This window comes from Petromyzon marinus, chromosome 18, assembly GCF_048934315.1.
Source record: "Petromyzon marinus isolate PM22_M1 ecotype Great Lakes invasive population chromosome 18, UKy_Petmar_22M1.pri1.0, whole genome shotgun sequence".
Taxonomy (NCBI): domain Eukaryota; kingdom Metazoa; phylum Chordata; class Hyperoartia; order Petromyzontiformes; family Petromyzontidae; genus Petromyzon; species Petromyzon marinus.
Window position 1 is genome coordinate 4,649,886 of NC_133684.1, and position 20,515 is coordinate 4,670,400.

Below are 20,515 nucleotides of genomic sequence, written 5' to 3' on the forward strand. Positions count from 1 at the left end.
GATCCGGAGTGTCCACACAGGGGGCCCCAGGTGGGGGGCTAGTGGGTGATCACGTGTCCGGGGAGAGCTCATGAGAAGGATCGAGAGGGAACGAGAATGCTCGAGAAGGCGGGCGGGGCCAAGGGAGAGAGCGGCCCCGACCGTAGGGGGATATAAGGCGGGTCCCTGAGAGGGGCCGAGGTCGCTGCATTCTACAAGCTGGAAGCTCAACACCTACAAGCAGGAAGCTCTACATCTCAAGCTGGAAGCCCTTCGTCTTACGAGGCAACCACGTGGTCAGAAACCTGAGTGAGGGTCCGGCCCTTCGTAGCAGTAACCTCTATGTATAGCGTAGTTAGCTGGGTGGTCACCACCCTAGGCTGTATCGGGTAAAGGGGCCGTTACCCCTTTGTGTTATGGTGTTACAATAATTGCGTTGCCTTTAAGAGGAACGTCTGCGACTCAGCTGGACTCACTACACAATGACAAGCAGAAGTACGAGTACTATTTGGAGTCATTCTTCTGCTTGTTTCTGCTATAACAGCACTCAGGACATTATTATTTCCACAGATACAAATTTGCAATTACCCAAATATGTTAAATGCTAAAAAGGCAATTATACTGATATCTTTCATCTTTTTACATTCACTCCAGCTTAAATATTTGCCAGTGAATAATGCATGGAATGTTGTCCATATATAATTAACACTTTCGTTCTGAAATTAGGAAAACGCAAGTGTTGTACTTAAACCTAATTTTAAAATAACTTTAATTATCAATTAACATGCAGAATCAAGAGGTTTCCTTACTGCATATTAATTGCATTAAGGTTAAAAAGAAATCATTTTGTTAGCATCAGTTCTCGTGTGCTCTCTTGCCACACATCTTTGGCAATGGAATAAATGCATATGGTAATTTAAATTGTCATATTTAATAACCTCCACTAACCAAGAACCTAGCTTCCTGAACCAATCCTGAGGAGAACCGTAGACGACTAATGAAATGTTTCTTGCACAAACATTACCCGTGAGCAGGAGGCCTTTCCATCTTTCTTGGGGGCTTGCAATGTTGGCCATTCGAATGGCCTTTGTACAAGGAGCCTGATCCAGTGAGACGACCAGAATATGAAGGGTAGTCTTGTCGATAAGAATGACTTAGGTGTCCGTAATAACGTTCTGACAACACATCAGAAGGGTGAAAAAACAATGATGGCATGTTCAGATTCTCAAACTAATGTGTTAAGTCATGGCACATATATTGCATTCTGTTATAAGGAGGTACGAGTATGAAACTAAATATTATTACAAGTCCATGAGCACAAAGTTGGATAAGTGTTAATGGATATTTTAAGCTATGTGATTTTCATTGATTAGATCTGCATTAGGCATGCCAGAGGTGATAGTTTGCTGAAGCTCTAGAAGAAAGTTTGAGAAGGCCAAGAGGGCGAAAAGGAAGGTGCTGCTTGAAAAATGGTCTAAACAGAAGCCATTTCACCAAATACAGAGGTCCAACATTAGACAGGATGTGGGGAAGAATATGCCTACTTAGGCAGAGGAATCAAGAATAAAACCTTGATCAGCCAAAATAATTACTGTCACACTTTAAAAAAATATACAAATACACGTAGTACACATCCTCAATTTCAGTTCCTCGTATGAAGTGTGCGATATTACACACCATGCTTCCGGTGCTGAATAGGCATTTCGAAAAGCTGTCTAGATGACGCACCCTGGATGCCCATCATCCTTTCAGAAGCCGATTGGTAACCCATGGCACGAACGCTCTCCAGCATAACGTGATGCCTGCAATTGAAAGCAATCACGGGGGCTCATGTTGAGCCCACTCGTGCTCACAGCACTCCACACATTTGTCCCTAAAGAGCAAACCTAACGACTTGCACATGACCATTGTACATTCCTGCATTATTACAACAGAAATCCTGCACGTTTAAATTGTAAATTAAACACGTTATGTATAGTTCATATGGGACATCAAATACAGAACAAAATCCTTATGGTTGACTACCATATGTTTAAATTATAAATGTTTTGCAAAATTCCCCAAACACTTTCCACTCATGAAACATCTGTTGCTCCACTTGGTGGATTGACAAAGTTTCCATTTTAATGTCACCAAATGGCTCTGGCCTCGAGAGACCCTAAGAAGAATGTTTGTAATTGTAAACTTCCTTTTAAAAGTTAATGTAAAATCACGTGATGCATGACAGCTGCGATGCAGTAAAAAAGTGCTTTATTTGCTATTGATGATAAAAGAATTGTCTATTTACAGCGACAAATACCTTTGTGCAAGGGCTTTAATGAACACAGTGACAGTTTGGTAATTTGGGTTGATTTTCTGGATGGAGGCACTATAATACCTCCCTCCAGGCTTCAACTGCACCTACACCAAAGGAAATCCAGAGGTCACAGTAAGCAACAACACAATCCATCAACCAGATGAAATCAGCCACAATGTTGCCATCTCTAAATCACATCACAATTATTTCCATTTAACAATGCCAAAGTACTATGCGTTATACTAAAGCATAGGTTTTTAAAAATATATAGAGTATATGCCATTTTGGCAACTTCATTGATTTACGAGCAATAATGTGCTCAGTACTGTGGTCAGTTGGTTTAATTAAATTGTCAACAAAATGCATGGTGTTAACCCCCAGATATACATGGAGATTTTAAGGGTTTCAATTACGTATACTCAAGCCTGGAAACGCATCTACCCTGGTCACTGTGTGCAGTGTTGTTTTGCGAGCAAATGTGTGCCAATTGAAAAACGAGTGAAAATTTAAAAATGTGATATAAGAGTGCAATGAGTGTGTGAAGTGCAATATTGTCAAAACCGTATTACAACTTCTAAGGCGCTGATCAATATTTGGATAACAGACTGAAACACACAATGAGCTCTACAATTAAAATATACCTCACACTTTTCACCCCCTGAAAACTCCAAAACTGGAAATCTTGTCATTGTGTAGCCTGCAAAAGGGCATGCAAACAAAACGTGCATGCACTTGGAAAACTGTATTTTGATAAGGGATGCAACATTAAAACATTAGACGGTAGTGTATATTATGATCAGACAGCACCCTCTTGTGTCTTGTTTTATACCACATACCTTTAAAACGAAGTGAGTATTATTGTTCATACAAACTATACTCCAATATATAAATGTGTTATGTAGGAATCAGTTTTAGATTATTGTTATATATCTATATATATAAAACGTTCATTGCTTATACAGTCTGTAAATAGCAAAAACGAAGTTTAACAAAGCACATAAATTTTGCTATAACATGATCTCTACATTTAACTATTGCCATTAAAAACATAAAATTCCAACTTTACACACCTCTTGCAGAATCAATCCAGACATCAAACTCCACATTGCGATATATTTCTGAGTCCAGAGATTTCAGCACTCGGAAAGGAAACACTGGAAAGTGAGCCTAGAATTGAGGATAAAGGCAGATCAAGATAATTTGGCTTTAACGCTTTACAGCATAAACATCTCACAAGAACCAAATGCAGGCACAATATTCAATTCTCTCACAAATTACAGATAATACCTGGCCAGCTTTAATTATTTTTCTTGAAGTCTTTTCAGCATATGAATATCCTACCAATCTGAAACAAAAAATACATTGGAACATGCATTATTGCAAGCATATCTGTGAAGATAATGGTTTACTTGAATTGGACACACTGATGATGGTAGCATTAACTGCCTGTCACTTTGTATGCTTAGGGGACTCACGGCTTGCCATCACGGGCCAAGGTAGTGGGATGCCGACTCTCCTTTTGGCGACCTTGAGTCTCTTCCTGCAAGCGAAACCACTCCACCTCACGAGCCACCACATCCGGACTTACCCCAAACACGTGCGTGTACAGAAGATTGTACACAATCGCTGTCCCACACGCAGAAAAATTACACTTGAAGGTAATATAATTTTGCAGTGTAATTACAGTACTTGTGAAAACAACCATTACCATAGTTCACAAATTTTGTGCAGGACATTCCGTTTAATGTGATTAATGTCAAAATGAATAGTGCATGTTGAAAAGTTCCTTACACTGGCAAATAGCTGCAGCTGTGTATGTCTGTTTGGAACAGACAGCATCATATTTCGCTTCATAGCGTTGGCACAGCATCACCTGAATGCAAATTACAATTATCAGCAGAATATTTACTGCAGTCTTAATCTGCTTTCTCTAAATACACATTAATTACTTTTCATTAATAACATTCTCCAGACCTAATCATTTGTCACATTTACGGCGAATGTTTAACATGCTGTCCTATCAACATTTTTTATGGCTATTTAGCCTTGCATAAATACTTTCATCTCCACACTCCGAATTTGCACGTGCATTATATTTCAAATGTTATTTCATTCTGTCAATATTTTTCCACAATTACTTATTGTCTACGCGCTAAACTTCAGACAAAACTCTATTGTTGTGTGCGAGTCAAAACAATCTTATAATATAAAGACCTTAATCTGTATGCATGTATAAAAAAAACCTCTAGGATACTTCCCGAAAAGGTAGAAAGCTGGAATTTGGTACATAAGTAGCGTTAAGCACACAAACAGGAAAATAAGAAAATCCGAGATTTTTCATTTTAAGGCCCCCAAATCTAGATATATATTTTTTAGTGCCCCATAGACGTTTGTGTGTCATTCAGAAACCGTTCAAAATATAAGATTGCATTTCTTTTTGATTGATAGTGTTAAACAGCAAATACAATTAAATCGAGAACCCTTGTTCTATCTTTTGTTGTTTATGAGATATTTCGGATTAAAGCAGTTTTCAAAGAGACGCATTTTATGATGTTCACATCTGAATAATTCAGGTGAATTATATTTATTGAAAGTTTTGCCAGGCGAAGACATGCTTTATGAACTAGCGTAGCTAATAATAAAAAAAATATTTGACATGTATTAACACCTTTTTGGAAAATCCATTGCTAGTAGCCTTGAACGGTGGTTTGTTTGGCTCTCTGTAGATTAAAAAATCACATCTGAAAAGAACACATTATGTTAATAATATGCATACATCCAGTTTGAATGAAACGGAACCTCTAAGGATATTAACGCATTTACAATGAAGTAAACAATGTGTCCTTTCCAGCAAGTTGGTGGAATTGCTCAGAATTGTATGTTTGCTTTTCTCTCACCTGTACAACAAGGCTAGGGCAGCCATCTCCACATTGCCAGCTGGCATCTGACAGAAAACAATCAAAATGACACACCGTTGTGCAAGACTCAAATGATGCTTAATGTGTCCGAGGTTATACTGCTAATTAACCATGTTTGAATATAAACCTCACCATACCAAATCAATCACCCATTGGGTGGGCAATAAACACAATATAACGTACTAATAATGAGCCACTCCGCATTAAACAACCTACACGAAAGCTCAAACGTGATCAAGATCCTTTTTATTTACCGCATAAATAACAATACAAAGATCGGAAAATGTACATTACCGGTTTACATACTGAGCTCATACCAAAGTAGAGTAGTTTAAAATGCCGATCACATTTTTTACAATCTACTTATGTTCGGAAAATAATGCCTTACTGTTATTTAACGTAAAACTCATTTAGTCCTGGCTTGCCAGCACTCTCTATCTTGCAGGGTTAACAAATCTATCAAAGCTCCTTATTCTCGCCGTGTTTGACCTCACTTAGTTGGGACAGTGGGTCCCTCTCCCCACCTTTTACCCCCCCAACCACCCCCCTGTCTTTTTACGGCTCGTTGGGTTGCATCGGGGACGGTCCTCCGCGATTTTTTATTCCCGGATTTGTGAGCTACGTGACCAGGCTGTGACGACGGGCACGCGTTTTGTTAAAATAAATGTAACAATAAAAAAAGCTCCTTATTCTACCCCATAGCTTTACCATCCTTTCATGACTTGGAACACATAACTGCAATTGCTTTGTGATTTTACTTACTCTTGGATCTAGGACACTGTTGACGATACATTTCAGGGGGCTTTTTGAAATCTGTAGGTAAACATAAAATGTAGTTAAAAATTCGATGTAATATTTAAGTATCATCTACCATAAAGTAACAAGTGCTCATAGGTTATCATCACACGAGCACCTTCTTGAGTGAATCACTGTTGCCTTGGATAAACTGTGCACACTCTCTCCGTACTTCTCGATGTTTCGACTGCGTGTAGAATATCTGAAACAAAATCAAACACACAGCGTGCATATACAGCATGCGTATACAGTAGTTGCCCTTTCGCAACAGCAACATGCGCAACCATTCCTTCACAAAATAATCTTGAAATACTAAAAAAAAAGTATAATCCTGCAACATTTGATGAAATTGCCACCGGTATTTATCAGAACACTTGGTGTTGTAAACGCACCAGTACAATATTTTCAATGTTTAATTAAATAAATATGACTTTATCTAGTTGAGGTATGTTTATACATGTAGCCCGTGCAGCAAGTTGAGGCACTTTAAGAATGTGTACCTTCATTATCACCCATGATCAATCCACTGCTTGATTACGGCGTACGCATACCAGTCAACCCATACGGTTTTCCCGTATTCTTGTACAGGGAAATTGACCTAAAAAAATTTGTGTCTGGTTCAGCAGTTCCACTGCTGGATTATTTGTTCTGCCTGAGGACGACCACTTATGTTGCAATCGAAACGTCGTGATATATTATTTTATTTTCCTACCTACGTGACTTCACCAAAAGAACCAGATTATTTTTTGTCTATTTGTTTGTATTTCCCCCTTGTGTGATGTAGGATGAACGTTGTTATTTATAAGGGCACGGGATGACCAATAAGGTGTGAACTGGTCCTTAATAAGGTCGGCACTGATAAGGGGTTGACAGGTATGAGTATGCAATCTGCCATCTCTCACGAGCCTGAGATATAATAATTCACCTAACAACTAAGCCACCTCCTCAGCAGACATCCTCCCAGCCGCATTGTTCTTTGGTTGCCACTACGCCATTATATGAATTAAGACGTTGGATACAATTAAACGCCTATTATTAAGAGCCACGTATCACTGGGTTGCCGTATTCTAACCTCTCATTGTTTAACGTGTATGTAATCGCCTCATGATGAAACAGATTAGCGAGACAAGAATATAATTAAACTAAAAGACCACTTCATGGTCAACTAAATCATTATAATGGGTCATAATCAGTGTCTTATAAATACATGTTAAGTATAAAAAGACCACATCATGCACCACTTAGTAATATACAGTCGCTATCATTTACGGCACTATATCATGCTGTAGTTATTACCGTTACTGTATGCAGGGTGCCTAAACTAAGCTAATAATTAAGCCCCCACGTGTATTAATTATGTTCGATACATAATTAATACACGTAGTTGGCATTAGAACTGTGTAGCATAATTAATAGGACCCCGTCATGCGCCACTGCCATGTAGCCGCAATAAACATCACATTCACGGTCGCGACACTATTTAACGCTTATCATAGGTGGCAATCATATTATGGACAATAACATTATTTCTATAAATCAGTTCAAGCGTCCCGTAAAGGAGGCCCGCGACATCTTGGGCCGGTCATTGCTTCTCGCAATGTCCGCCCCCCTCCTGTCCCCGCCATCTCACACTCACACCTGTCAACCCCTTGCCTGTACCCGACCTTATTACAGACCAAATCACACCTTATTGGTCACCTTGTGCCCTTACAATTCTCAACGTTCATCCTACAAAGTCCCATCAAAAGGGAGACACACAAACAAAGACAAAACATGCTTTGCGCGTATTGAAACGGCTGTACGCCGTATGGACCTGATCACTCTATTTACCTGTACAAGAATACGGGGTAAACCGTATGGGTTGACAGCTATGCACACTCTTTGCCCAGCTTTCATTTGAGGCGCAATAACAAAAGCCACCAGCTAACTTCGCAGGGTCTGGTCACGTCATCTTGCTTTGCAAACTACCTCTCACCACTACCGTGCTCTGTTCACACAAATACTATTCCATATCTGTCAACCCCTTATCAGTGCCCTACCTGATTAACAGACCAATGCAAACCTTATTGGTCACCCCGTGCCCCTTATAAATCTCAACGTTCATCCTACAAAAATTCCCATCACAAGGGAGAAACACAAACAAATAGACAAATGTATATATATGTTTGCCCGTATTGCACAAGAATACGGGGTAAACCGTGTAGGTCACAGGCATGCTTATTCCCTACCCGAGCGTTCTTCATTGCAAGGCTCGTGGGCCACTGGCGGCCCTTGGTGGCCTTTAGTGCGGGCCCCCGGCAAATACACAAATTTTGATTTGAAGCTTTCTTGACTGCAGGAATCCATACTCTTTGGTTATTTCGGTAAAGTCACTTAGGTAGAAAATAAAATAAATCACGTTTTGGGCGCAACACACCTGATGACCGACGCTTGTTGCGCCCGAAACGTCGTGATTTATTTTATTTTATACCTACGTGACTTTACCGAAAATACACAAATGTTGAAAACACCACCCCCAGCATCATCGTGCTATCAAACCACCAATGGTTCCAAATTTGTGGCGGGCCTCACACCACGGCCGGATGAAGGTTCTTGCAGGCCCTAGGAATTTCTGTTTCGTAGTCCTTTAGTGATATCTTTCTACAGTTGAACGCGTTACTTCGATCCAGCTGCTGGACAGATGTCTTTACTGCTGGTATATGAAATATTGTTTCGTCTGTGCCCTCATTCAATGGGAACGCGCTGTGTGCCGCAGATAAGCTCATTTTATTTGAATTTGTTGAAAGAAAACAAAAACCAAGGTAAGCTCTCAAAACATAAGTGAAAGTGTCAAATATGTATTACGATTATCATATCAGATAACGAAGCTTTAAAAGGATGCCGTTCGTTTTAATCGAAACAAAAAACATGGTCAAAACTTGAAAATAGGTTTTCCCCCTTTTTATGGCAACAAAACAGGTGTTAAGATGTTAAAACACCAAACTGAAACCTTTTACAAGGAATCATGTCTGCATTAACCACAATACTTGTGGTCATAATGCAAACATAAAACGTATTCTGATAATATATGCCTTGTCTTTTAAACTGATTGGTGTTAGACCAGAGGACCCCTCTGGTCTAACTGTTTGAGACTAGGCTCAAAAGAAAGCTGCCTCTGATGTGGACCAATCAGTTTCAAAGACAATGCATATATCAGAGTACGTTTTTGTTTGCATTCTGATCACAAGTATTGTGGTCAATGCAGACATGATTCCTTGTAAAAGGTTTCAGTTTGGTGTTTTAACATCTTAACACCTACATTTTGATTTAAAGCTTTCGTGACTGCAGGGATTCATATTCTTGGTTCTTTCGGTAAAGTCACGTAGAAGGGAAACAATAAAATACAAATATATATAAAACAATAAAATTATCACGTTTCGACTGCAACACAAGCAATCATCATCACGTGTGGAAACCACAGCAAGAACATTTGAAAAAAGTGGCGTTTTTTTATACATAAAGTAGATACACCCCTTCGTCCCATCGTCTCTACTATCAACTCCCCCACCTACAAACTGGCTCATTTTCTGTCTGAAATCCTGCGGCCTTTCACTGGAAAAACCACCTCTGCAGTACAAAATTCTACTCACCTGGTATCGACAATCAAGGGTATTTCCCTGTCCCCAGACGACCTCAGTTTTGATGTAGTTTCCTTATTCACAAAAGTTCCTGTACCTGACACCATCGCAATCATTGAAGACGTGTTTCATCAAGGACTAAACAGAGGTACCCCCCCCTGGTGAGACACTGCTTAACCAATACATACTACACTTGGAATGGAACTTTCTGCAAACAAACTGAGGGCACCCCAATGGGCTCCCCCCTATCTCCGGTTGTAGCCAACATTTTCATGGAGAAATTTGAGACTGACGCCATCCAGACTGCCACTCTGCGCCAAACCTTATGGAAGAGGTACGTGGATGACACTTTTGTCATCTGGCCAGATGGCCGGCCTACTCTAGACCAATTCCTCGACCACATCAATTCCATACACCCAGCCATCAGATTTACCATGGAAGTTGAAAAAGATGGCAAGCTACCTTTTTTGGATGTGCTAATAAAAAAGAGATCTGATGGTTCAATGAGCCACTCTGTCTACAGAAAAGCTACCCATACAGATGCTTACCTGAAACCGGATTCCCACCACCATCCATCCCAGAAGAATTCCCTCATCAAGACTCTGCACCATTGAGCCCAATGCATATCCGACCAGGAACACATAGCCAGTGAACTCAAGCACGTACACCAAGCTCTTAAGGCTAATGGTTACTCCGACTACACAATCTGTAAAGCTATCACTCCGACCATGAAGAAGGACCCTCTTGAGGAGCCATTCAAAACCATCACTTTACCCTACATTGCGGGGATCACAAAAAGATCTCCAAAATCTTGAATAAACACAAGATCCAGGTCCGATTCAACACATTACATAAAATCCGTGATCTGGTTCCGTCTGTAAAAGATGTGATTCCGGACATACAGTACCCTGCCGTCTACAAACTAAGTTGCCTCTGTGGTAGTAGTTACATTGGAGAAACCAAACGACATGTCTCGGACCGCATCCGTGAACACAAAGCAGACCTAAAACACGGTAGGACCAACACCTCGGCCGTGGCAGATCATTGTTATAATTCAGTAGGCTCACATGACATTGACTTCTCCAAGACAGAGGTTCTCTGCAAGACATCTGGCTACCATGAGAGATTCGTTCATGAGGCTATCCACATATACAAACACAGAGACAATTTCAACCGAGAAGATGAATTCTGGCTTTGCAATCATTGGAAGAATTTGATAAACCATTTCAGGTCTTAATTGATTGTTCACGCTTACGGTGGCTTTCAGACCACATCCATTATTTTCGTCTCCCCCCTCCTCTTTTCCGAACATAGATGGACTCGTCCATCTGAACAAACTGCCAAATCGCTCTCCGTGGTGCTAACGTTAAAAAAACCGCCACTTTTTTCAAATTGTCTTGCTGTGGTTTTCACACCTTATGATAATTGGTTGTGTTGCAGTCGAAACGTCGTGTTAATTTTATGGTTTTATATTTTTTAAAATATTTTTTTTATTTTGTTTCCCTTCTACGTGACTTTACCGAAAGAACCAAGAATATCGTAACACCTGTTTTGTTGCCAGAAAAAAGGGGAAAACCTATTCTCATATTTTGGTACTGGCAAAGGTCCCATGATGGTCAAAACTTTTTCGAAACCCTTTAATTTTCATCGTCTTTACCCCGCTCTGAAAATGGGTAAAATAACAACAGTCTAGTTAATAATCTTGCATGACTACTCATCGATAATGCACGCGTCACCTCTTGCGCCACGACCCTGTACACGCTGGACGAGTCCCTCGCCACTGCCACGCGGTGTAGGCCCAGCACCGCGAGCCCCGCGTCCATCTGCTCGCACTCCCGGCTGCGGTAACGGGAGCCCTGCGCCTCGTTCATCTTCATATTAAACATGATCACCAATTAGTTTTTTTACAATGGCATTTACATGATTACTTTGCTGCTGTTGTTTGTTTCGGAGCGCGACCGTCGAACACTCACGTACGCGTGGCCAGCTCCACGAGGTAGCACGTGACCACCCACGGGCCTCGCCCTTCTCCCTCATCACGTGACCCACGCCACCTCCTTCCCCAGACCAGACCCCCCCCACCACCAGACCCCCCCCACCAGACCTCCTTCCCCCGACCCCCCCCACCAGATCTCTCCCCTCTCCACCAGACCCCCCCCCCCGCACCAGACTTCCTCCCACCCCCCCCCTTCCAAGACCCCCCCCCCCACTAGACCTCCACCCCCCACCAGACCTCACCCCCCCCCCAACTTGACGTGCGATTGGAGCGTTTACGCGTTACGTCACGCCCTCAGTATTGGCGGGAAATGTTTTTGTTAATGGATACGCAGTCGTGAAATGTGGCAGTTGGCGTTAAATACTTGAGGAGAAACAATGAGCCACCAAATTTCGATTTAAAGCTTTCGTGACTGCAATGATTCATCTTCTTTGGTTCTTTCGGTAAAGTCACGTAGAATGAGAATAAAATAATAAATTGATAAAATAAAATAACACAATAATATTCTCACGACGTTTCGGCCACAACACAAGCGGCCTTCATCAGGTGAAGGGACGAGACTGTCTGGTAGGACAGCGCTGTCCTCCAGACAGTCTCGTCCCTTCACCTGATGAAGGCCGCTTGTGTTGTGGCCGAAACGTCGTGAGAATATTACTGTGTTATTTTATTTTTATCAATTTATTATTTTATTCTCATTCTACGTGACTTTACCGAAAGAACCAAAGAAAATGAGCCACCAATGGAAATTTGATTTGTCAATCGTATGCATGTGTACTATGTTGAACTTCTTTCACGCCGTGCGTAGCCAATGTGGGTTGTTTAACCATGAAATGTAAGGGTACAGGGCACAGTTAACTTGATAATTAATTTTAATCTAATTTAGTTTTAATCTTCACCCGCAATACAGTTCTGTGAAAGGAATAATTACATTCATAAGACCCATCTGTGTTCTGGTTCTGTCAAATCAATGTTCTGGCGCTATAAACATCGATATCAAAACATCGATGTGGAATCCCTGGTAACATTTAAACATCGATATTTTGAAACTAGATTTGAAGCTTTCGTGACTGCAGGAATAATTACTCTTTGTTTCTTTCGGTAAAGTCACGTAGAAAGAAAATAAATTAAATAATAGAGTACGACGTTTCGATTGCAACACAAGCACCCGTCATCAGGTAGAACTAAGTTTGAGAGACAGACAAAACACGGAGACACACAGACAGACACACAAGCAGAGAGACAACACAGAGAGAGACACAACATAGACACACAGACACACAAGCAGAGAGAGACAACACAGAGACACACAGAGAGACACACAACATAGACACACAGACACACAATCAGAGAGAGACAACACAGAGACACACAGAGAGACACACAACATAAGACACACAGACAGACACACAAGCGGAGAGAGACACACAACATAGACACAGACACACAAGCAGAGAGAGACAACACAGACACACACAGAGAGACACACAACACAGACACACAAGCAGAGAGAGACAACACAGACACACAGAGAGAGACACACAACACAGACACACAGAGCGACACACAAGCAGAGAGAGAGACAACACAGATACACACAGAGAGACACACAACATAGACACACAGACACACAAGCAGAGAGAGACAACACAGACACACAGAGAGAGACACACAACACAGACACACAAGCAGAGAGACACACAGATACACACAGAGACACACAACATAGACACACAGACAGACACACAGAGAGAAACACACAACATAGACACAGACACACAAGCAGAGAGACACACAGAGATACACAACATAGACACACAGACAGACAAGCAGAGAGAGACACAACATATGTTGTCTCTCTGTGTGTATTTGTGTTGTCTCTCTCTGCTTGTGTCTGTCTGTGTCTATGTTGTGTGTCTCTCTGTGTCTGTGTTGTCTCTCTGCTTGTGTCTCTCTCTGTGTGTCTATGTTGTGGCTCTCTGTGTCTGTGTTGTCTCTCTGTGTCTATGTTGTGTGTGTCTGTGTTGTCTCTCTGCTTGTGTGTCTATGTTGTGTGTCTATGTTGTGTCTCTCTGTGTCTGTGTTGTCTCTCTGTGTCTATGTTGTGTGTGCCTCTCTCTGTGTGTATCTGTGTTGTCTCTCTCTGCTTGTGTGTCTATGTTGTGTCTCTCTGTGTCTGTGTTGTCTCTCTGTGTCTATGTTGTGTCTCTGTGTGTCTGTGTTGTCTCTCTCTGCTTGTGTGTCTATGTTGTGTGTTAATGTTGTGTCTCTCTGTGTCTGTGTTGTCTCTCTGTGTCTATGTTGTGTGTGTCTCTCTCTGTGTGTATCTGTGTTGTCTCTCTCTGCTTGTGTGTCTATGTTGTGTGTCTATGTTGTGTCTCTCTGTGTCTTGTGTTGTCTCTTTGTGTCTATGTTGTGTGTCTGTGTTGTCTCTCTCTGCTTGTGTGTCTATGTTGTGTGTTAATGTTGTGTCTCTCTGTGTCTGTGTTGTCTCTCTGTGTCTATGTTGTGTGTGTCTCTCTCTGTGTGTATCTGTGTTGTCTCTCTCTGCTTGTGTCTATGTTGTGTGTTAATGTTGTGTCTCTGTGTCTGTGTTGTCTCTCTGTGTCTATGTTGTGTGTCTCTCTCTGTGTGTATCTGTGTTGTCTCTCTCTGCTTGTGTGTCTGTCTCTCGAATTTAGTTCGACCTGATGACGACTGCTTGTGTTGCAATCGAAACATCGTACTCTATTATTTAATTTATTTTCTTTCTACGTGACATCATCGATAATTTGGTTTCGATGTTGTTTTTTTCCAAACGAAAAATTGAAATAAAACATGAAACACTCTCCCGCTGTCCCTTAGCCACCTTCAGCTCTTTAATTAAAAATAATCGGTATATATAGTGTATATACAGCTGCAGTTGTTGTTAAAGTGAATATGGTAAAGTAGATAATATTCTGATTTAAAGCTTTCGTGACTGCAGGGTTTCATATTCTTGGTTCTTTCGGTAAAGTCACGTAGAAGGGAAACAATAAAATTAAAAATGTTCTTGCTGTGGTTTTCACGCCTGATGATTGCTTGTGTTGTAGTCGAAACGTCGTGAGAATTTTATTGTTTTATATAATTTTTTTAATTTTGTTTCCCTTCTTCGTGGTGACTTTACCGAAAGAACCAATACTATATATAGATAACATTCGTTAGTGGGTGAATATTCACCCTGCAAACACCGACCACCATCCATACGATTGTTTTTTTCTGCAAGATTATGAAGTTATTTTGCTACGATGCATCCTGAAAAGTAAAATAAAACACCGAAAGCATCAATGTCTTGGTTCCTATATTTTCGTGTTCATTAACGCCATCATTAAAAACGTGGAGTGTTCGATTTATCAATGTTTTTCTTTCAGTGTCCCCATCCCTACACGCGTTTGACAACTTAAAGCAAGACCCGGATGGGCTGAGCTATCCAAATACGTACATAATACAATGTCAAAGCAACATAAATCGGAATAGTCAACTTAATAAATAACGCGACTTTATATACAGTACCTTAGACGTTAACCTGCAACGACTATGCCTGGCTGCGACTCACTGAGCCGCCCCGTCACTGCTTGCTGCCAGCGCCTGACTCCAACTGGCGCCTGTCACGTGACGCGGCTCTTCACAACCGTTAACTGTCACCCACCCCCCTTTACCCCCCTCCCCCCCTTTACCCCCCTCCCCCCCTTTACCCCCCTCCCCCCTTCACCCCCCTTTACCCCCCTCCCCCCTTTACCCCCCTCCCCCCTTTACCCCCCTCCCCCCTTTACCCCCCTCTACCCCCCTCCCCCCTTTACCCCGCTCCCCCCTTTACCCCCTCCCCCCTTTACCCCCCTCCCTCCTTTACCCCCCTACCCCCTTTACCCCCCTTTACCCCCCGCCCCCCTTTACCCCTCCCCCCCCCCTTTACCCCTCCTCCCCCCTTTACCCCCACCCCCCTTTACTTTACCACCCCCCTTTACCCCTCCTCCCCCCTTTACCCCTCCTCCCCCTTTACCCCTCCTCCCCCCTTTACCCCCACCCCCCTTTACCCCACCCCCCTTTACTTTACCACCCCCCTTTACCCCTCCCCCCCTTTACCTCTCCTCCCCCCTTTACCCCTCCCCCCCCTTTACCCCTCCTCCCCCCTTTACCCCCACCCCCCTTTACTTTACCACCCCCCTTTACCCCTCCTCCCCCCTTTACCCCCACCCCCCTTTACTTTACCACCCCCCTTTACCCCTCCTCCCCCCTTTACCCCTCCTCCCCCCTTTACCCCCCATCCCTCTTTACCGTCTTCCCACCTTTGCTACACCTTTGCCCCCCTCCCTCCCTTTACTTTACCCCCCTCCCCACTTTCCCCCCGCCGCCCCCCTTTACCCCCCTCCCCCCTTTACCCCCACCCCTCTTTACCCCCCCTTTACCCCCCCCCCCACCCCTCTGATAGCTCAACAAAGTGGGCTATCATTTGGACATTCATAGCACCAGAATAATCTAAATTATCTCGATGCCGTATCGACGAGGTTCCATTTCAGAATTAGAAACCTTTATTTCTCATCTCCGCCGCTCATGTGTTGTTATTCTTTGCATGGGGGTTTTGCGAGCTAGTACTTCACATTCCTCTGGCTTCACCTGAATAGTGACTATAGTCCATTGCACATCTACGCCTGTGAAAATTCTGGACATCTGTGAAAAAAGAGCTTCATAGCTCATCGGATTCCTCCAAGTATAAAACCACATTCTGATTCTCTGCCAAAGAACTGTCAATCAAAAGTGGGCATAGGCAGTCAGGACACCTTGCTAGATGGAGCGGTGGCTGGTGTCGTATGATTACGTAGTGGCAGCCAAGGGATGGAATATTCACAAAGGGCACACCACCGTGGAGATGGAACGAGGAAATAATCTCGTGTACAGGTGCCAGGTGGATAGAGCGCCACCTTGGGGGGAGGCCTTTATCCAAGGCTGCATTTGGTCATTCGCGACGGTGAGCATCGATGATTGTAACAATAGAGAATGGTGGGGTTTCCATTTAAACCTTTCGTGACTGCAGGGATTAATCTTCTTGGTTCTTTCGGTAAAGTCACGTAGAAGGGAAATAATAAAATAATAATAATTAAACAATACATTTTTAAAAAAATATGGTGGGGTTGCTCACAATCACAAAGTAAAATAGTCCTCTTAAAAAAAACAATTCATTTAGCATACAATAATTAATTACAATATCAGTTCAGTTCGGTTTATTTTAATTACCCTGAGCCAAAAAGCTCCTAAATCGGGTTTCAAACAAAACACAACACTGATGTTGGTTTACCAACAAATTATCCCTTAATATTTAAATTACAACAGGGTTTGCATCCAACAGTGGATCAATCATGATTGATGATTCTACAAATCATGCAACGGAAATCAAACACAATGACAGCAGAATGTTTTGTGATGCAGCTGCTGCGGTTGGCAGCGGTTCACACCCACAATAAACGAAAACTCGACTCATTCGTCGATATCATAACTACCATAAAAGACAAAACAAGCATATATATAGAATCGGCAATGTCCCTCAATCATCGCCCATAAATACTGTAGAGATGCCGGAGAGATACAGTGGATTGCATCACAAGAGTTTGGAGAATAATTGCAACTTGTTAAGAATATACCTGTCAACACCTTATCAGTGCCTGCATTATTACAGACCAATTCAGACCTTATTGGTTACCCCGTGATCCTTATAAATCTCAACGTTCATCCTACAAAGCCCCAACACCAGGGAGAAACACAAACAAATAGACAAACTCAATTTCCCTGCGCAAGCGTACGGGGAGAGGAGGGGGGGTAAACCGCATGGGGTTGACCACAACGGGAACAAAAATTACAACAACAAAAATCCCCACGCGGGCCGGAACCTTTTTTTTTCATCTCTCTCGCTCACTCCCGCGCGTGCGTGCGGCGCGAGCTGTTGGTTTCACCCCCGGAGCAAAGTGCCGCCCGGACCCACGTTGACACCGCCCCCTCGGTGGCGGGAGAGGAGGAGCCATGGCGGCGGCGGCGGCGACGTTGGCGCCAGCGAGAGGTTAGCGGCCTTCTCCTCATCATCTTCTTCCTCCTCCTCGTCATCATCATCATCCTCTCCGTCGCGATTATATCAGCCTTGCACGATGGTTGCTGGCGAGACGGGTGTTCGACGATGGCCGCTGTGGTGCAGGCGGTGGTCAGCTTGAGCCCGTGGCCTCTCGCTCGAGAGGGGCGCCGCGGGCTCTTGATTGTGCGATACCGATGACCCAACATTTTTGTTTGTTTGTTAAATAAATCAAATGTAATCGATAATATACGTGCGTGCGTGAGTGTGTGTTGGTAAACGCGAATGATATGCACGCGCCGTCGTGTAGTTCGTAAACACTCAGCGTGATGTATTAAATTACGTGTATCGTAGATGTACCCGCTCTCGTCGTGGTAACGTGGAAGTGCCGTGGTTGCTTAGGGAGCTTTTGCGTTACAGGAGATGGAACACCCGACTCACGCTCGAACTTGCGCGGGAGGCAACTTGAACCTTGCGCGTGAATCAAAACGGCAAGCGATGCTTTTCGCTTCGTGCTCGTTGCGCCAGAGTTAATCTCTGGCAGACGACGTGAAAAGAACGAAGTTGAAAATGCCGAGGCGTCGTTGACGTCGCACGGCGCTATTCTCTATCATTGGGCCGTAAACAATAGCGTGCGAGCTCTGGAGTTGAGGCGGTAATCTGCACGCTTCGAAGAAGGGTCATTGCTTGCAATGTTATGGAATTATCGCATTACAGAACTGTACTGTATTGTCATTTATCCAGGTAAGCCTTCGTGGGTCTGAATACAATCTGTTTTTTTTAAACGATCCTGCTTTTGTCAATACCATTTAAAATAGCGTTTTGCATTGGATAGTGCGCGTTATATGTTACGGTGTATTTTTTTTATTGAAGAAAGATGTTAAGTATTTTAATCAGATTTCCATTTAAAGCTTACGTGATTGTAGGGATTAATATTCTTGGTTCTTTCGGTAAAGTCACGTATTTGTGTTATTTTATTATTTACCTTCTACGTGACTTCACCGACAGAACCAATAATATTTTAATCAGGTTTTGTTTCTTGTGTGCATCTACACATTTTCATCTATAATGTTGAGGTGCATCTGTGGTATGCATGTGTATGTATGCATGCATCTCTAAGTATTTCATGTGGTTTATGCGTTTGTGTAGTTATGTAATGTTAAGAATATATCAATGACATCTATACTTCACTTATATGTCACGAAGTCCATTGTACAGTTTCAGTGTAAGATTCGCTGAATAATATATCGGACCATGTTAATGTCGTGTATGGCTGTGTTCTATACAGGAATCGGTGCACCCTGACCCCTTGTTGGGGTGAGGGGTGTGAGGACCTCACCGTTGAAGATGGTGCGTATTATACCGCAGAAATAAGTTTTTAGATATATGAAATGTTATATTGCTGTTAAATTTCTAGTTAAGCAAACCGATAGGCTACTTTTTGCCGTGACAATATAAATGATATGTCCCCCCATCCCAATGACGACACAAAATCTACAAAACCCCGAAAACCATTATGGAAATTACCACACGGCATACAAATGTCCAAATCTCTGTAGGTTTTGCACATGGCTGACTTGGGAAAAATCTAAACAAAAAAGAGCTCTCTGAATACATTGGTTTGTCAGCATTTTTTTTAAATAAGTAAACGTTGTCTTTGTCACTTGAACGACATGTGCACGACAAATGCTACTACCTCCGAGCATCTCTGCTATCGCCATAGTTACTTTTCCAGGTGTAATTTGCCCGTGTGCAGAAAGTGAACTAAAACAGGGACGTTTGGAAGTAACTGTTCATGAGTCCTCCAGCATCCGGACATTTTGTGGATGCATCAAATTTGTATCAGGCCCCAACTTTACCAATGATGTGTGTAAATGGATCTCAACAGCCAAGTGTCTCAAGAGCCTTCTGGTCTAACTGATCGAACCCACCCTTATTTTACTATAATGGTCTTTCTTACCAAAACCATTTATAAAAGGTCAAAGTTGCCTTTATAATCAGATATTTGCATTATTGAGCATAACCAGAGTTAACTTTGGCCTCTAGATGAAACGATACATCTTTATTTTTGTAAGTTCTGTGAATATATGGTCATTGTGTTTTAATTTGCAATGCTGATGCTCTGTCAGGGCCTCATGATACCTACATCTTTCATTATTTTCTGATGCAGGTTAATCAGGCCAAAGCACTTGAATACGCACTGGACCGTGCAGAGGTGTGTATATTGTAAAGCGAATACAAAAAGCAACACCCTTCTGGCACTCTTTAAACCATTATAAACATTTAGCATTTTGTAAATATACACATGTGAATTTATTCTTGTTATTTTTTTTCAGTACATAATAGAATGTTCTCGCCAGCGACCACCCAGGAGAAAAACCACTGCAGCTTCGGCTGCAAAATGGTGAGCTCTCGCATTTTATAAGTTGTGTTACAGTGTGTCCTCAATATACCAGATTCATGGGGTGAGGTGCCCCCAAAATATCCCTTGCATTTTAAAAAAATAAAACTTTTAAAATAACCATCAAAGAATGATTAAAAAACAAAATCACAAGCCAAATCTGGCATGAGCAATCCAATGCTTCAAGACAGGTTGCCTGGCACATTACGCTTCTGTGCAGTGTGGAGATGTGGCTAACAACAAGTTGTCATCGCTTTGTACAATATTAACAGCTTCAAGAGGAGCAATATTTCAATGTTTTGGCTGGTTTTAAATTGATAGAGGTACCTGCAAATGCCCCCTCACCCCCGCCACTTGAGACACGAGGAATATCCGCCCAATGTTTTCTTGAGGGCAAACTGGATTTTGCACGAAAATATTGTTCCCATCACTTGCACGCAACC

At 42.4% G+C, this 20,515-nt stretch overlaps 2 protein-coding genes across 11 annotated transcripts in view; one reads left to right on the forward strand and one right to left on the reverse strand.

Moving 5' to 3' along the window:
* Positions 1-15,247, reverse strand: part of LOC116943594 (uncharacterized) — a 30,181-nt gene extending 14,934 nt beyond the window's left edge. For 4 of the 5 annotated variants that reach the window (XR_004402990.2, XR_012942177.1, XM_032956562.2 and 1 more), the window contains exons 1-14: positions 15,130-15,247; positions 11,342-11,476; positions 6,107-6,190; positions 5,956-6,006; positions 5,173-5,219; positions 4,944-5,016; positions 4,067-4,148; positions 3,751-3,901; positions 3,563-3,620; positions 3,346-3,442; positions 2,917-2,972; positions 2,279-2,379; positions 1,657-1,781; positions 1,004-1,154 (exon numbers count right to left, since the gene is read on the reverse strand). Coding sequence is in view for 3 of the 5 variants with exons in the window: in XM_032956562.2 (XP_032812453.2) it covers positions 1,004-1,154; positions 1,657-1,781; positions 2,279-2,379; positions 2,917-2,972; positions 3,346-3,442; positions 3,563-3,620; positions 3,751-3,901; positions 4,067-4,148; positions 4,944-5,016; positions 5,173-5,219; positions 5,956-6,006; positions 6,107-6,190; positions 11,342-11,476 (1,211 nt within the window). In the remaining 2 variants the exon portion in view is untranslated. Of the gene's footprint in view, positions 1-1,003; positions 1,155-1,656; positions 1,782-2,278; positions 2,380-2,916; positions 2,973-3,345; positions 3,443-3,562; positions 3,621-3,750; positions 3,902-4,066; positions 4,149-4,943; positions 5,017-5,172; positions 5,220-5,955; positions 6,007-6,106; positions 6,191-11,341; positions 11,477-11,578; positions 11,609-15,129 lie in introns of those variants that run through there. The other variant, XM_076067810.1, reaches the window with a different exon arrangement.
* A 2,262-nt stretch (positions 15,248-17,509) lies between these two features.
* The window catches only part of SUPT20H (SPT20 homolog, SAGA complex component), a 35,558-nt gene continuing 32,552 nt past the window's right edge, over positions 17,510-20,515 (forward strand). For 3 of the 6 annotated variants that reach the window (XR_012942178.1, XM_032956569.2, XM_032956573.2), the window contains exons 1-4: positions 17,511-17,665; positions 18,960-19,021; positions 19,842-19,886; positions 20,008-20,075. Coding sequence is in view for 5 of the 6 variants with exons in the window: in XM_032956569.2 (XP_032812460.2) it covers positions 19,019-19,021; positions 19,842-19,886; positions 20,008-20,075 (116 nt within the window). In the remaining variant the exon portion in view is untranslated. Of the gene's footprint in view, positions 17,666-18,091; positions 18,416-18,959; positions 19,022-19,841; positions 19,887-20,007; positions 20,076-20,515 lie in introns of all 6 variants that reach the window. The other 3 variants (XM_032956570.2, XM_032956571.2, XM_032956572.2) reach the window with 3 other exon arrangements.